Source organism: Mustelus asterias, chromosome 24, assembly GCF_964213995.1.
Source record: "Mustelus asterias chromosome 24, sMusAst1.hap1.1, whole genome shotgun sequence".
NCBI lineage: Eukaryota > Metazoa > Chordata > Chondrichthyes > Carcharhiniformes > Triakidae > Mustelus > Mustelus asterias.
In genome coordinates, this window is record NC_135824.1 from 40,050,438 (window position 1) to 40,067,809 (window position 17,372).

The 17,372-nt window shown below is 57.2% G+C and overlaps 1 protein-coding gene across 1 annotated transcript in view; it reads left to right on the forward strand.

The window, feature by feature from the left end:
• Positions 1-17,372, forward strand: part of lrrk1 (leucine-rich repeat kinase 1) — a 207,451-nt gene that overhangs the window by 166,010 nt on the left and 24,069 nt on the right. Inside the window, exons 28-30 of the mRNA XM_078241595.1 lie at positions 6,189-6,383; positions 11,349-11,500; positions 12,431-12,548. Coding sequence (XP_078097721.1) covers positions 6,189-6,383; positions 11,349-11,500; positions 12,431-12,548 — 465 coding nt within the window. The remainder of the gene's footprint in view (positions 1-6,188; positions 6,384-11,348; positions 11,501-12,430; positions 12,549-17,372) is intronic.

A 17,372-nucleotide genomic window follows, 5' to 3' on the forward strand; every position in this document is an offset into this window, starting at 1 on the left:
CCCTCCCTGCCTCTCTCGCCCCCTCCCTGCCTCTCTCGCCCCCTCCCTGCCTCTCTCGCCCCCTCCCTGCCTCTCTCGCCCCCTCCCTGCCTCTCTCGCCCCCTCCCTGCCTCTCTCGCCCCCTCCCTGCCTCTCTCGCCCCCTCCCTGCCTCTCTCGCCCCCTCCCTGCCTCTCTCGCCCCCTCCCTGCCTCTCTCGCCCCCTCCCTGCCTCTCTCGCCCCCTCCCTGCCTCTCTCGCCCCCTCCCTGCCTCTCTCGCCCCCTCCCTGCCTCTCTCGCCCCCTCCCTGCCTCTCTCGCCCCCTCCCTGCCTCTCTCGCCCCCTCCCTGCCTCTCTCGCCCCCTCCCTGCCTCTCTCGCCCCCTCCCTGCCTCTCTCGCCCCCTCCCTGCCTCTCTCGCCCCCTCCCTGCCTCTCTCGCCCCCTCCCTGCCTCTCTCGCCCCCTCCCTGCCTCTCTCGCCCCCTCCCTGCCTCTCTCGCCCCCTCCCTGCCTCTCTCGCCCCCTCCCTGCCTCTCTCGCCCCCTCCCTGCCTCTCTCGCCCCCTCCCTGCCTCTCTCGCCCCCTCCCTGCCTCTCTCGCCCCCTCCCTGCCTCTCTCGCCCCCTCCCTGCCTCTCTCGCCCCCTCCCTGCCTCTCTCGCCCCCTCCCTGCCTCTCTCGCCCCCTCCCTGCCTCTCTCGCCCCCTCCCTGCCTCTCTCGCCCCCTCCCTGCCTCTCTCGCCCCCTCCCTGCCTCTCTCGCCCCCTCCCTGCCTCTCTCGCCCCCTCCCTGCCTCTCTCGCCCCCTCCCTGCCTCTCTCGCCCCCTCCCTGCCTCTCTCGCCCCCTCCCTGCCTCTCTCGCCCCCTCCCTGCCTCTCTCGCCCCCTCCCTGCCTCTCTCGCCCCCTCCCTGCCTCTCTCGCCCCCTCCCTGCCTCTCTCGCCCCCTCCCTGCCTCTCTCGCCCCCTCCCTGCCTCTCTCGCCCCCTCCCTGCCTCTCTCGCCCCCTCCCTGCCTCTCTCGCCCCCTCCCTGCCTCTCTCGCCCCCTCCCTGCCTCTCTCGCCCCCTCCCTGCCTCTCTCGCCCCCTCCCTGCCTCTCTCGCCCCCTCCCTGCCTCTCTCGCCCCCTCCCTGCCTCTCTCGCCCCCTCCCTGCCTCTCTCGCCCCCTCCCTGCCTCTCTCGCCCCCTCCCTGCCTCTCTCGCCCCCTCCCTGCCTCTCTCGCCCCCTCCCTGCCTCTCTCGCCCCCTCCCTGCCTCTCTCGCCCCCTCCCTGCCTCTCTCGCCCCCTCCCTGCCTCTCTCGCCCCCTCCCTGCCTCTCTCGCCCCCTCCCTGCCTCTCTCGCCCCCTCCCTGCCTCTCTCGCCCCCTCCCTGCCTCTCTCGCCCCCTCCCTGCCTCTCTCGCCCCCTCCCTGCCTCTCTCGCCCCCTCCCTGCCTCTCTCGCCCCCTCCCTGCCTCTCTCGCCCCCTCCCTGCCTCTCTCGCCCCCTCCCTGCCTCTCTCGCCCCCTCCCTGCCTCTCTCGCCCCCTCCCTGCCTCTCTCGCCCCCTCCCTGCCTCTCTCGCCCCCTCCCTGCCTCTCTCGCCCCCTCCCTGCCTCTCTCGCCCCCTCCCTGCCTCTCTCGCCCCCTCCCTGCCTCTCTCGCCCCCTCCCTGCCTCTCTCGCCCCCTCCCTGCCTCTCTCGCCCCCTCCCTGCCTCTCTCGCCCCCTCCCTGCCTCTCTCGCCCCCTCCCTGCCTCTCTCGCCCCCTCCCTGCCTCTCTCGCCCCCTCCCTGCCTCTCTCGCCCCCTCCCTGCCTCTCTCGCCCCCTCCCTGCCTCTCTCGCCCCCTCCCTGCCTCTCTCGCCCCCTCCCTGCCTCTCTCGCCCCCTCCCTGCCTCTCTCGCCCCCTCCCTGCCTCTCTCGCCCCCTCCCTGCCTCTCTCGCCCCCTCCCTGCCTCTCTCGCCCCCTCCCTGCCTCTCTCGCCCCCTCCCTGCCTCTCTCGCCCCCTCCCTGCCTCTCTCGCCCCCTCCCTGCCTCTCTCGCCCCCTCCCTGCCTCTCTCGCCCCCTCCCTGCCTCTCTCGCCCCCTCCCTGCCTCTCTCGCCCCCTCCCTGCCTCTCTCGCCCCCTCCCTGCCTCTCTCGCCCCCTCCCTGCCTCTCTCGCCCCCTCCCTGCCTCTCTCGCCCCCTCCCTGCCTCTCTCGCCCCCTCCCTGCCTCTCTCGCCCCCTCCCTGCCTCTCTCGCCCCCTCCCTGCCTCTCTCGCCCCCTCCCTGCCTCTCTCGCCCCCTCCCTGCCTCTCTCGCCCCCTCCCTGCCTCTCTCGCCCCCTCCCTGCCTCTCTCGCCCCCTCCCTGCCTCTCTCGCCCCCTCCCTGCCTCTCTCGCCCCCTCCCTGCCTCTCTCGCCCCCTCCCTGCCTCTCTCGCCCCCTCCCTGCCTCTCTCGCCCCCTCCCTGCCTCTCTCGCCCCCTCCCTGCCTCTCTCGCCCCCTCCCTGCCTCTCTCGCCCCCTCCCTGCCTCTCTCGCCCCCTCCCTGCCTCTCTCGCCCCCTCCCTGCCTCTCTCGCCCCCTCCCTGCCTCTCTCGCCCCCTCCCTGCCTCTCTCGCCCCCTCCCTGCCTCTCTCGCCCCCTCCCTGCCTCTCTCGCCCCCTCCCTGCCTCTCTCGCCCCCTCCCTGCCTCTCTCGCCCCCTCCCTGCCTCTCTCGCCCCCTCCCTGCCTCTCTCGCCCCCTCCCTGCCTCTCTCGCCCCCTCCCTGCCTCTCTCGCCCCCTCCCTGCCTCTCTCGCCCCCTCCCTGCCTCTCTCGCCCCCTCCCTGCCTCTCTCGCCCCCTCCCTGCCTCTCTCGCCCCCTCCCTGCCTCTCTCGCCCCCTCCCTGCCTCTCTCGCCCCCTCCCTGCCTCTCTCGCCCCCTCCCTGCCTCTCTCGCCCCCTCCCTGCCTCTCTCGCCCCCTCCCTGCCTCTCTCGCCCCCTCCCTGCCTCTCTCGCCCCCTCCCTGCCTCTCTCGCCCCCTCCCTGCCTCTCTCGCCCCCTCCCTGCCTCTCTCGCCCCCTCCCTGCCTCTCTCGCCCCCTCCCTGCCTCTCTCGCCCCCTCCCTGCCTCTCTCGCCCCCTCCCTGCCTCTCTCGCCCCCTCCCTGCCTCTCTCGCCCCCTCCCTGCCTCTCTCGCCCCCTCCCTGCCTCTCTCGCCCCCTCCCTGCCTCTCTCGCCCCCTCCCTGCCTCTCTCGCCCCCTCCCTGCCTCTCTCGCCCCCTCCCTGCCTCTCTCGCCCCCTCCCTGCCTCTCTCGCCCCCTCCCTGCCTCTCTCGCCCCCTCCCTGCCTCTCTCGCCCCCTCCCTGCCTCTCTCGCCCCCTCCCTGCCTCTCTCGCCCCCTCCCTGCCTCTCTCGCCCCCTCCCTGCCTCTCTCGCCCCCTCCCTGCCTCTCTCGCCCCCTCCCTGCCTCTCTCGCCCCCTCCCTGCCTCTCTCGCCCCCTCCCTGCCTCTCTCGCCCCCTCCCTGCCTCTCTCGCCCCCTCCCTGCCTCTCTCGCCCCCTCCCTGCCTCTCTCGCCCCCTCCCTGCCTCTCTCGCCCCCTCCCTGCCTCTCTCGCCCCCTCCCTGCCTCTCTCGCCCCCTCCCTGCCTCTCTCGCCCCCTCCCTGCCTCTCTCGCCCCCTCCCTGCCTCTCTCGCCCCCTCCCTGCCTCTCTCGCCCCCTCCCTGCCTCTCTCGCCCCCTCCCTGCCTCTCTCGCCCCCTCCCTGCCTCTCTCGCCCCCTCCCTGCCTCTCTCGCCCCCTCCCTGCCTCTCTCGCCCCCTCCCTGCCTCTCTCGCCCCCTCCCTGCCTCTCTCGCCCCCTCCCTGCCTCTCTCGCCCCCTCCCTGCCTCTCTCGCCCCCTCCCTGCCTCTCTCGCCCCCTCCCTGCCTCTCTCGCCCCCTCCCTGCCTCTCTCGCCCCCTCCCTGCCTCTCTCGCCCCCTCCCTGCCTCTCTCGCCCCCTCCCTGCCTCTCTCGCCCCCTCCCTGCCTCTCTCGCCCCTCCCTGCCTCTCTCGCCCCCTCCCTGCCTCTCTCGCCCCCTCCCTGCCTCTCTCGCCCCCTCCCTGCCTCTCTCGCCCCCTCCCTGCCTCTCTCGCCCCCTCCCTGCCTCTCTCGCCCCCTCCCTGCCTCTCTCGCCCCCTCCCTGCCTCTCTCGCCCCCTCCCTGCCTCTCTCGCCCCTCCCTGCCTCTCTCGCCCCCTCCCTGCCTCTCTCGCCCCCTCCCTGCCTCTCTCGCCCCCTCCCTGCCTCTCTCGCCCCCTCCCTGCCTCTCTCGCCCCCTCCCTGCCTCTCTCGCCCCCTCCCTGCCTCTCTCGCCCCCTCCCTGCCTCTCTCGCCCCCTCCCTGCCTCTCTCGCCCCCTCCCTGCCTCTCTCGCCCCCTCCCTGCCTCTCTCGCCCCCTCCCTGCCTCTCTCGCCCCCTCCCTGCTCTCTCGCCCCCTCCCTGCCTCTCTCGCCCCCTCCCTGCCTCTCTCGCCCCCTCCCTGCCTCTCTCGCCCCCTCCCTGCCTCTCTCGCCCCCTCCCTGCCTCTCTCGCCCCCTCCCTGCCTCTCTCGCCCCCTCCCTGCCTCTCTCGCCCCCTCCCTGCCTCTCTCGCCCCCTCCCTGCCTCTCTCGCCCCCTCCCTGCCTCTCTCGCCCCCTCCCTGCCTCTCTCGCCCCCTCCCTGCCTCTCTCGCCCCCTCCCTGCCTCTCTCGCCCCCTCCCTGCCTCTCTCGCCCCCTCCCTGCCTCTCTCGCCCCCTCCCTGCCTCTCCCGCCCCCTCCCTGCCTCTCCCGCCCCCTCCCTGCCTCTCCCGCCCCCTCCCTGCCTCTCCCGCCCCCTCCCTGCCTCTCCCGCCCCCTCCCTGCCTCTCCCGCCCCCTCCCTGCCTCTCCCGCCCCCTCCCTGCCTCTCCCGCCCCCTCCCTGCCTCTCCCGCCCCCTCCCTGCCTCTCCCGCCCCCTCCCTGCCTCTCCCGCCCCCTCCCTGCCTCTCCCGCCCCCTCCCTGCCTCTCCCGCCCCCTCCCTGCCTCTCCCGCCCCCTCCCTGCCTCTCCCGCCCCCTCCCTGCCTCTCCCGCCCCCTCCCTGCCTCTCCCGCCCCCTCCCTGCCTCTCCCGCCCCCTCCCTGCCTCTCCCGCCCCCTCCCTGCCTCTCCCGCCCCCTCCCTGCCTCTCCCGCCCCCTCCCTGCCTCTCCCGCCCCCTCCCTGCCTCTCCCGCCCCCTCCCTGCCTCTCCCGCCCCCTCCCTGCCCCTCCCGCCCCCTCCCTGCCCCTCCCGCCCCCTCCCTGCCCCTCCCGCCCCCTCCCTGCCCCTCCCGCCCCCTCCCTGCCCCTCCCGCCCCCTCCCTGCCCCTCCCGCCCCCTCCCTGCCCCTCTCGCCCCCTCCCTGCCCCTCTCGCCCCCTCCCTGCCCCTCTCGCCCCCTCCCTGCCCCTCTCGCCCCCTCCCTGCCCCTCTCGCCCCCTCCCTGCCCCTCTCGCCCCCTCCCTGCCCCTCTCGCCCCCTCCCTGCCCCTCTCGCCCCCTCCCTGCCCCTCTCGCCCCCTCCCTGCCCCTCTCGCCCCCTCCCTGCCCCTCTCGCCCCCTCCCTGCCCCTCTCGCCCCCTCCCTGCCCCTCTCGCCCCCTCCCTGCCCCTCTCGCCCCCTCCCTGCCCCTCTCGCCCCCTCCCTGCCCCTCTCGCCCCCTCCCTGCCTCCCTCGCCCCCTCCCTGCCTCCCTCGCCCCCTCACCATCTCTCTAAGCTCCTGTAATCTGTACAATTTCCCAAGTTGTAAAGCATCTTTGACACCAGGTTACTTTTGCAGATTGCCGCAAGCTTGTTCAAAGAGGTTAGTTTTATCTAGAAGTTTAGAGAAGGAGAAAGAGTGAAAGAAGTCAGAGCAGTTTCGAGAGGGCGTTGTGGAGCTCAGGACGTTAACGTCAGGGGCTGCCAGGGATGGAGTAATGAAATTCTGAAATGCTCAAGGGGCCAGGAGGGGGGAGCAGATTCGATAGCAGAACAGATGTACAAACTTTCAAAGATGTTTGCGAAATGGCTCAGCAGCAGGAATAATCTGAATTGATGAAGCTAAAGAGTACCTGGAACAATAAGGATAGAAAACAAACTGGTAATAGAAAAATTAACCCTAAAAGAATGGTAAGAAATGGAACAATTCCGTGACAGTATAATTTCCAGTTGATGAATAGAGATGTAATGAACATGCTATAAATTTGCAACCACTCTGACAAGTAAATCCATGCTGTTTTTTTGAAGGTTGACATGTTTTCATATGGAATGGTCCTGTATGAGTTACTGTCTGGGCAACGGCCCGTCCTTGGACAACATCAGGCACAAATTGCTAAAAAGCTGGCCAAGGGTATGCGCCCCTCACTGGGAACCCTGCAGGAGGTGCAGTTTCACAGAATGCACAATCTAATGACAGAGTGCTGGGACACAAAGCCTGAAAAGGTAAAGAATGGAGCAGGAAGGTGAAATATCAACAACTTACTCTCATAATGTGGCAAAGACATTCCAAAACATTTCAGAGAGGAGAGAAAAGACGCAGCAATAAATAACGAACCACATTAGTTCTTTCTTGGCAGGCCGAAAGTTCAGATCTCTCAAATCTGATGGGGCAGCTAATTTGGTGCCAAATCTGCCGTTCAAATGGCTGTGCAACATAAAATATACGTGGGTTCACTCACAGTTCACTTTAGCTACTCTCTTCCTTTTTATATGCTTTTTATAAGCTCTTATTGTGGGGAAGGCAGACGAGCTGAGGGTGTGGATTGATGCATGGAATTATGACATTATAGCCATTAGTGAAACTTGGCTACAGGAGGGGCAGGACTGGCAGCTCAATGTTCCAGGGTTCCGATGTTTCAGACGTCATAGAGGCAGAGGGATGAAGGGTGGGGGGGGGTGGCATTGCTAGTCAGGGAAAATGTTACAGCAGTGCTCAGGCAGGACAGATTAGAGGGCTTGTCTACTGAGGCCATATGGGTGGAGCTGAGAAACAGGAAAGGTATGACCACATTAATGGGGTTGTATTATAGACCACCCAATAGTCAGCGAGAATTGGAGGAGCAAATCTGCAGAGAGATAGCAGACAACTGCAGGAGACATAAAGTTGTGATAGTAGGGGATTTTAATTTTCCACATATAGATTAGGACTCCCATACTGTTAAAGGTCTAGACAGGTTAGAGTTTGTAAAATGTATTCAAGAAAATTTTCTACGTCAATATATAGAGGTACCAACTAGACAGGATGCAATATTAGATCTCCTATTAGTCCCCCACGGTCGGCTTATGAAGAAAGTAAGGATGTGTGGGATAGAAGGAAGTTTGGCCGATTGGATACGTAACTGGCTATCTAACAGAAGACAGAGGGTGGTGGTGGATGGAAAATTTTCGGACTGGAAACCGGTTACCAGCGGAGTGCCACAGGGATCAGTGCTTGGTCCTCTGCTATTTGTCATTTTTATAAATGACTTGGAGGAGGGGGCTGAAGGGTGGATCAGTAAATTTGCTGATGACACCAAGATTGGTGGAGTAGTGCATGAGGTGGAGGGCTGTTGTTGGCTGCAAAGAGATATAGATAGGATGCAGAGCTGGGCTGAAAAATGGCAAATGGATTTTAACCCTGACAAATGCGAGGTGATTCATTTTGGTAGGACAAATTTAAATGTGGATTACAGGGTCAAAGGTAGGGTTCTGAAGAATGTGGAGGAACAGAGAGATCTTGGGGTTCATATCCATAGATCTCTGAAGGTTGCCACTCAAGTGGATAGAGCCGTGAAGAAGGCCTATAGTGTGTTGGCGTTCATTAACGGGGTTTGAGTTTAAGAGCCGTGGGGTTATGCTGCAACTGTACAGGACCTTGGTGAGACCACATTTGGAATATTGTGTGCAGTTCTGGTCACCTCACTACAAGAAGGATGTGGAGACACTGGAAAGAGTGCAAAGGAGATTTACCAGGATGTTGCCTGGTTTGGAGGGTAGGTCTTATGAGGAAAGGTTGAGGGAACTTGGGCTTTTCTCTTTGGAGCGGAGGAGGTTGAGAGGAGACTTGATACAGGTTTATAAGATGATGAGGGGGATAGATAGAGTGAACGTTCAAAGACTCTTTCCTCGGTTGAATGGAGCGGTAACTAGGGGGCATAAATATAGGGTTCATGGTGGGAGATATAGGAAGGATGTCCGAGGTAGGTTTTTTACTCAGAGAGTGGTTGGGGTGTGGAATGGACTGCCTGCAGGGATAGTGGAGTCAGAAACTTTAGGAACATTTAAGAAGCTATTGGATAGTCACATGGAGTACTTCGGGATGATAGGGAGGAAATAGCTTGATCTGAGTTTCAGACAAAGCTCGGCACAACATTGTGGGCCGAAGGGCCTGTTCTGTGCTGTACTGTTCTATGTCTATGTCTATGAAACGAGTTAGGACAAGTGACGGAAGTGTGTGTAGGGGAACACTTTGGTTCCAGTGATCATAACGCCATTAGTTTCAACTTGATCATGGATAAAGATAGATCTGGTCCTCGGGTTGAGGTTCTAAACTGGAAAAAGGTCAAATTTGAAGAAATGAGAAAGGATCTAAAAAGCGTGGATTGGGACAGGCTGTTCTCTGGCAAGGATGTGAATGGTAAGTGGGAGGCCTTCAAAGGAGAAATTTTGAGAGTGCAGAGTTTGTATGTTCCTGTCAGGATTAAAAGCAAAGTGAATAAGAATAAGGAACCTTGGTTCTCGAGGGATATTGGAACTCTGATCAAGAAGAAGAGAGAGATGTATGGCATGTATAGGCAACAGGGAGCAAATAAGATGCTTGAGGAGTATAAAAAGTGCAAGAAACTACTTAAGAAAGAAATCAGGAGGGCTAAAAGAAGACATGAGGTTGCTTTGGCAGACAAGGTAAAGGATAATCCTAAGAGCTTCTACAGGTATATTAAGAGCAAAAGGATAGTAAGGGATAAAATTGGTCCTCTTGAAGATCAGAGTGGTCGGCTATGTATGGAACCAAAAGAAATGGGGGAGATATTAAATGGGTTTTTTGCATCCGTATTTACTAAGGAAACTGGCATGGAGTCTATGGAAATAAGGCAAACAGGTAGGGAGGTCATGGAACCTATACAGATTAAAGGGGTGGAGGTGCTTGCTGTCTTGAGGCAAATCAGAGTAGATAAATCCCCAGGACCGGACAGGGTATTCCCACGGACCTTGAAGGAGACTAGTGTTGAAATTGCAGGGGCCCTGGCAGATATATTTAAAATGTCGGTATCCACGGGGGAGGTGCCGGATGATTGGAGGGTGGCTCATGTTGTTCCGTTGTTTAAAAAAGGCTCAAAAAGTAATGTGGGAAATTATGGGCCAGTAAGTTTGACGTCGGTGGTGGGCAAGTTATTGGAAGGAGTATTAAGAGATAGGATCTACAAATATTTGGATAGACGGGGACTTATTAGGGAGAGTCAACATGGCTTTGTGCGTGGTAGGTCATGTTTAACCAATCTATTAGAGTTTTTCGAGGAGGTTACCAGGAAAGTGGATGAAGGGAAGGCAGTGGATGTTGTCTACATGAACTTCAGTAAAGCCTTTGACAAGGTCCCGCATGGGAGGTTAGGAAGGTTCAGTCGCTAGGTATACATGGAGAGGTAGTAAATTGGATTAGACATTGGCTCAATGGAAGAAGCCAGAGAGTGGTTGTGGAGGATTGCTTCTCTGAGGGGAGGCCTGTGACTAGTGGTGTGCCACAGGGATCAGTGCTGGGTCCATTATTGTTTGTCATCTATATCAATGATCTGGATGATAATGTGGTAAATTGGATCAGCAAGTTTGCTGATGATACAAAGATTGGAGGTGTAGTGGACAGTGAGGAAGGTTTTAAAAGCTTGCAGAGGGATTTGGCTAGAAAAATGGCAGATGGAGTTTAATGCAGACAAGTGTGAGGTATTGCACTTTGGAAGGACAAACCAAGGTAGAACATACAAGGTAAATGGTAGGACACTGAAGAGTGCAGTAGAACAGAGGGATCTGGGAATACAGATACATAATTCCCTAAAAGTGGCGTCACAGGTAGATAGGGTCGTAAAGAGTGCTTTTGGTACATTGGCCTTTATAAATCAAAGTATTGAGTATAGGAGTTGGAATGTTATGGTGAGGTTGTATAACAGTAAGAGGTTGTATAAGACATTGGTGAGGCCGAATTTAGAGTATTGTGTGCAGTTTTGGTTACCTAATTACAGGAAGGATATTAATAAGGTTGAAAGAGTGCAGAGAAGGTTTACAAGGATGTTGCCGGGACTTGAGAAACTGAGTTACAGAGAAAGGTTGAATAGGTTAGGACTTAATTCCCTGGAGCGTGGAAGAATGAGGGGAGATTTGATAGAGGTGTATACAATTATGATGGGTATAGATACAATGAATGCAAGCAGGCTTTTTCCACTGAGGCTAGGGGAGAAAATAACTAGAGGACATGGGTTAAGGATGAGGGGGGAAAAGTTTAAAGGGAATATTAGGGGGGGCTTCTTCGCACAGAGAGTGGTGGGAGTTTGGAATGAGCTGCCAGATGAGGTGGTGAATGCGGGCTCACTTTTAACATTTAAGAAAAACTTGGACAGGTACATGGATGAGGGGGTGTGGAGGGATATGGTCCAGGTGCAGGTCAGTGGGACTAGGCAGAAAAATGGTTCGGCACAGACAAGAAGGGCCAAAAGGCCTATTTCTGTGCTGTACTATCTATGGTTCTACTGTCTGTGTTTATGCCCCTTGCTAGTTTAGTCTCATTCTAATTTGTTCCTTTTTTTTAGTCATTGTTTATTCCTCTCTGAAATAAAATCTTCTGGCCTTTTGGAATGCATTTCCCATGAGTGTGGTCAGATTCAGTCATAACTTTCAAAAGGGAATTGCATGAAGAGAAAATCCTTACCGAGCTCCAGGGAAAAGCAGGGCTGTGGGAGTGGCTGAGTTGCTCCTACAGAAAGCTTGGAGATGAGGGGTCAGATGGCCTCCTTCTGTGCTGTAACCATTCTATGATAATCTATGATTAGTACAGGCCTGTAAGAGCTAATGAACAAGAGAGAGGGAGAAGCAGCAATATTGGAGTATGAATAGATAGGCAGAGATAGAGAGAGATAAAGACCAGGGACGAAATGGAATGTTTGTATCATTGACCAACTCTCGAGTTGAACGTCTGGAATTTACTCCTTCGCCTAGAGGATTGAGAGGTTCCAGCTCCCTATCCTGACCCCAAATCCCGGGCCAGACTCATAAATAATTCCCAACAGTTCCATTTGTTTCTGTAGCTACCCAACCTGATTCAGGACAGGATATCAGGGATTGATCAAGGAATTCCAAATAACTTGTGATTTACGATTTTACATTGCCCAATGCCGGAGCGAAGGAACCTTTTCTAACCTGTGTGTTTTTGTGTGAATTGTTTAGCGGCCAGCAGCAGGCTCTGTCCTCAGGTTGATGCAGGACCCCAGTTTTCCAGCCTTCATGTACACGCTGCAATGCGGTGTACAAAGCTCGTTCAGTCCTTCCCAGGAACTCGAGCGCACAGTCATTTTCTGGGATGGAGAAGGAAATGATAGGTATGTTGCTGCTCACTCAGTACAATCTGTATGTTGAGATTAATCACTGCTATCTAAATCAATATGCTTGGCATGTGTCCATGGCAGCTCCCCCTCCCCACATCTCTAGTTTGTGTGGTTTGGTTGGTACATTGGGGCACAGAGGGCACATCAAACATCAAGAACCTGATGCCAACACTAGAGAAAGTTGTCAAAGAACTAAAACTTGGAACATTACAAATTTAAATCCAAAGAATTATTTAAGCTCTGAGCAGAGGGTCACACGCAGGGAGATTGCGTCAGAGAATCATCACCTGCCATTTCCACCATCTCCAGCGTGATACCCACCAAACACATCTTCCCTTCAGCCTCCCCGCCCCTCCATCAGCATTCCACAGGGACCACACCCTCTGTCACACCTGGTCCCCTCCTTCATTACATCCAATTCCTCTTCCCCCTTCCCATGCAATTGCAGAAGATGCAACACTTGCCCCTTTACCACCTTCCTCCTCACTGTCCAAGGACCCAAACACTCCTTTAAGGTGAAGCATTGTTTCCCTTGCGTCTCCTTCAATTTGGTTTATTACATTTGCAGGCAAGTGCAAAATTGGGTCTCCTCTGGGGAGACTAAACGCAGACTGGGTGACCACTTTGCCGTACACCTTCGCTCAGCCCGCAAACATGACCCCAACCTTCCTGGTGCTGCCATTTTAACTCAACATCTTGTTCTCATGTCCACATGTCCACTCTTGGCCTGCTGCAATGTTCCAGTGGAGCCCAACACCTCGTCTACCGATTAGGCACATTACAACCTTCTGGACCATCATTGTGTTCAGTGACTTCACACAGAGGATATTTCTGCTCATCCTCTCATCAATCAGGACATGTGATTCTTTTTACCCCAGAGTATTTTCACCAAACTGATGTGATATCCCTCTTCCTGAACTGTAGGAATTACAGCGTTGTGAATATAGACAAAGGACTGATTGAAGTGGATCACATCAGCTGCCCTGGAATTAGACTGAGCTGTCAGTTGAAGCTGCAGAGTGCATTGTGGACAGCGACAGAGGTGAGTGATGTGCCCTTTGGCACGATGTCAACAGCACGTATCAGAACTCCAGCACCGATAGAAACATTCCTGCACATTTACACTATGTATATAAACAGATCATTATAAAGACACTTACACACCTCCATCAGCAGTGTTTTTGTCATTTTGGTTTTGCTATTGGATATCTGGGAAAATAAAAATTAGGAACAGGGTTAGACTATGGCTGGGATTCTCCCGCCTCGCCCCGCGGCTGGGACTTTCCGACCTCGTCCCGCGGCTGGGATTCTCCCGCCTCGTCCCGCGGCTGGGACTTTCCGACCTCGCCCCGTGGCTGGAATTCTCCCGCCTTGCCCCGCGGCTGGGATTCTCCCGCCTCGCCCCGCCCCGCGGCTGGGATTCTCCCGCCCCGCCCCGCGGCTGGGATTCTCCCGCCCCGCCCCGCGGCTGGGATTCTCCCGCCCCGCCCCGCGGCTGGGATTCTCCCGCCCCGCCCCGCGGCTGGGATTCTCCCGCCCCGCCCCGCGGCTGGGATTCTCCCGCCCCGCCCCGCGGCTGGGATTCTCCCGCCCCGCCCCGCGGCTGGGATTCTCCCGCCCCGCCCCGCGGCTGGGATTCTCCCGCCCCGCCCCGCGGCTGGGATTCTCCCGCCCCGCCCCGCGGCTGGGATTCTCCCGCCCCGCCCCGCGGCTGGGATTCTCCCGCCCCGCCCCGCGGCTGGGATTCTCCCGCCCCGCCCCGCGGCTGGGATTCTCCCGCCCCGCCCCGCGGCTGGGATTCTCCCGCCCCGCCCCGCGGCTGGGATTCTCCCGCCCCGCCCCGCGGCTGGGATTCTCCCGCCCCGCCCCGCGGCTGGGATTCTCCCGCCCCGCCCCGCGGCTGGGATTCTCCCGCCCCGCCCCGCGGCTGGGATTCTCCCGCCCCGCCCCGCGGCTGGGATTCTCCCGCCCCGCCCCGCGGCTGGGATTCTCCCGCCCCGCCCCGCGGCTGGGATTCTCCCGCCCCGCCCCGCGGCTGGGATTCTCCCGCCCCGCCCCGCGGCTGGGATTCTCCCGCCCCGCCCCGCGGCTGGGATTCTCCCGCCCCGCCCCGCGGCTGGGATTCTCCCGCCCCGCCCCGCGGCTGGGATTCTCCCGCCTCGTCCCGCGGCTGGGATTCTCCGACCTCGCTCCGCGGCTGGGACTTTCCGACCTCGCTCCGCGGCTGGGACTTTCCGACCTCGCTCTGGGGCTGGGACTCTCTGACCCCACTGCTGTGAATGAAATTTTGACTGAGTGCCAAATTCTCCATTTTTGCTGGCAACAATGGCAGGGTCAGAGAATCGCAGCCGCAGGCAAGTGCAAAATTGAAGAATTCCACCCTAAATGGCCTTTGTGGCTGCTTTGCTATTCACACTAAGAAGATGGCTGATCATCAAACTCAACTTCACTTTCCTACCTGGCCCTCTGATTCCCTTAGAGTCCAAACAGCTGTCACTCACTGCCGTGAATATACTCAGTGACTGCACACCCACTGCCCTCTGACAATAGAAAATTCCAAAGATTCACAACTCCCTGAGTGAAGAAATTCCTCCTTGTCTCAGTACAAGATGATCAACGTCTTATCCTGTATCAATGCCCCCAGTTCGAGTCCCCAGCTGGGGAAACACCTCTCAACATCTACCAAGTTAAACCCTCTCTAAATTCAGGATATTTCAATGAAATTCTTCTAAACTCCAGAGCGTATAGACCCAATTTGCTCATAATCTCCTCATACGGCAACCTTCTCTTCCCAGCAATCAATCTACTAAATCTCCTTGTCACTCCCTCAAAGGCGAGTTTTTCCTTTCTTAATAAGGAGACTAAAGCTGTTCACTGTTCTCCAGATGTTCCCCATATATAATTGCAATCAGACTTTCTTATTCTCATACTCTAACCCCTTTGCAATAAAGGTCAACATTCCGCTTGCTTCCTAATTGTTTGTTGTGTGTGCATGCTCACTTCCTTCGTTTGCTGTACAAGGACTCTGAAATCCCGCTAACACCAATATTTTAAAAAATATTCTCTTTTTCTATTCTACCTCCCAAAGTGAATGCTCTCACATTTCTCCACCTTATATTCCATCTGCCACTTTCTTGTCAACTCTCATAACCTATATAACCGTTGCAAATTCTTTGGTCCAGTTTTTTGTAGTGACTTGTTGGGTGGCACAGTGGTTAGCACTGCTGCCTCACAGCGCCAGGGACTCGGGTTCAATTCCAGCGTTGGATCACTGCCTGCGTGTAGTTTGCACATTCTCCCTGTGTCTGCATGGGTTTCCTCCGGGTGCTCCGGTTTCCTCCCACATTCCAAAGATGTGCAGGTTAGGATGGTGGTGGGGTTGGTACTAAATTGACATCGGGGCAATATGGGGATGGGTACCTAATATGTAAATTAGCAGCAGGAGTAGGCCACTTGTCCCCTTGAGCCTGTTCCATCATTCAGTAAGATCACGGATGATCGGATTGTAACTTCAACCCCACAGGATGAGAGGTGACCTGATGGAGGTGTACAAGATGTTGAGAGGTATAGATCGGGTGGATTCTCGGAGGCTTTTTCCCAGGGTGGAAATGGCTGCTACAAGAGGACACAGGTTTAAGGTGCTGGAGAGTAGGTACAGAGGAGATGTCAGGGGTAAGTTTTTCACTCAGAGGGTGGTGGGTGAGTGGAATCGGCTGCCATCAGTGGTGGTGGAGGCAAACTCGATAGGGTCTTTTAAGAGACTTCTGGATGAGTACATGGAACTTAATAGGATTGAGGATTATAGGTAAGCCTATGTATAAGCCTAGGTAGGTAGGGGCATGACCGGCGCAACTTGTGGGCCGAAGGGCCTGTTTGTGCTGTATTTTTTCTATGTTTCTATTACTGCCTACCCTGATACCCTTTCATCCCCTTGTTAATCAAGAATCTATTCAACTCTGCCTTAAAAATATTCAAAGACTGCTTCCAGTGTCTTTTGAGGAAGAGAGTTCCAGAGACTCATGACCCTTTGAGAGAAAACATTTCTCCTCATCTTGATGAGTGATCCCTTATTTTTAAACAGTGACCCTCCCTTTTCATGGCGTGGCAGCGAGAAGCAACACACCACTTACCGGCAGCAGAATCTTAATGTCCCGCCGTTGTCAATGGGCTTTTCTGTTGAACACGCCTCTCGGCCACCGGGATACACACAGAGGGTGGGGTTGGGGGGTGTAAAGTGGGGGGTGCACCTTCAGTGGGACTGTAAGATACTGCCGGCCTGAAATTCTGGTGTCAGTTCTAAATTGTCCCACAAGAGGAACATCCACTCCACATCCATTGTCAGTACCCCACAGGATCTCAAAAGTTTCCATCAAATCGCCTCTTAGTCTCCTAAACTCCAATGGATACAAATCTAAACTCTCCTAACCTGTCCTCATAAGACAACCCACCCATGCTTGGTATTAGTCTAATGAACCTCGTCTGAACTGCTAACGCACTTATACCTTTCCTTAAACAAAGAGACCAATACTCAACACATTGCTCTAGATGTGGTCTCACCAATGCCTTGTGCAACTCAAGTATAACCTCCCACTTTTACAATTAATCCTCCTCACAATATATGACAACATTCTGTTAGCTTTCCTAATTACTTGGTAGGAGGGCATGATGGGTGTGAGAAAGCATTGGGACGAGTGGGATTGTAAAGGATATACGGCACAGGAATAGGCCATTTGACCAAACCAGCCCATTGGTGTTAATGCTTCAATCCATCTCCCCCAATCTTTTCGACCATTGTGAGCCTCCATTCCTCTCCCTCATTTGCTTACCTGAGAGATCCTGTCAGTTCTTTCCTGATAAATAGATCCGCATGTTTTGAGTGTGTCCAGAACCGCACACAGTGCGCTAAGTATTGAATAACCGAGCTTCAATACAGATTGAGCATTATTTCCCTATTTTTCAATTCTGCCCCTCTCGAAATAAAACCTAGTGCTGGGTTTGCTTTTTAATTGGCTTTTTTATGATTCACTGAATTACACTGGCTCCTGGTTAGGTAATACCAACAAATGTAGCATTTACAGCAGACAGTTCCAAACATCTACCATCTGTATTTCTGAATTTCGCTGGGGGCAAGGGTTGGCATGAGTGGGAGGGTGAGTGTAAGAACACAGCTGGGAGAAAATCCCAGAGAGCAAGGCAGGGGGGCCGTTTGAACCACCTGCCTCAACACTCGGCATCCCCTGTGGCTGACAATATATGACCTTAGCATCAGTGGGCGGCACGGTAGCACAGTGGTTAGCACTGCTGCTTCACAGCTCCAGGGTCCCAGGTTCGATTCCCGGCTCGGGTCACTGTCTGTGTGGAGTTTGCACATTCTCCTCGTGTCTGCGTGGGTTTCCTCCGGGTGCTCCGGTTTCCTCCCACAGTCCAAAGATGTGCGGGTTAGGTTGATTGGCCAGGTTAAAAAAAAAAATTGCCCCTTAGAGTCCTGGGATGCGTAGTTTAGAGGGATTAGTGGGTAAATATGTGGGGGTAGGGCCTGGGTGGGATTGTGGTCGGTGCAGACTCGATGGGCCGAATGGCCTCCTTCTGCACTGTAGGGTTTCTATGATTTCTATGACTGTGATTTGCATCCAGGGGCAGGGACCCAACTCCCATCTCACAGACTGCCAAGTCTCCCCCTAACCACCCCCCCCCCCCCCCCCCCAAGCTCTGAAATAAAGATCCCTTCACTTTAGGGGCAGCATGGTGGCACACTGCTGCCTCACAGTGCCAGGAACCCGGGTTCAATTCCGGCCTCGGGTGACTGTCTGTGCGGAGTTTAGCATGTTCTCCCTGTGTCTGCGTGGGTTTCCTCCGGGTGCTCCGG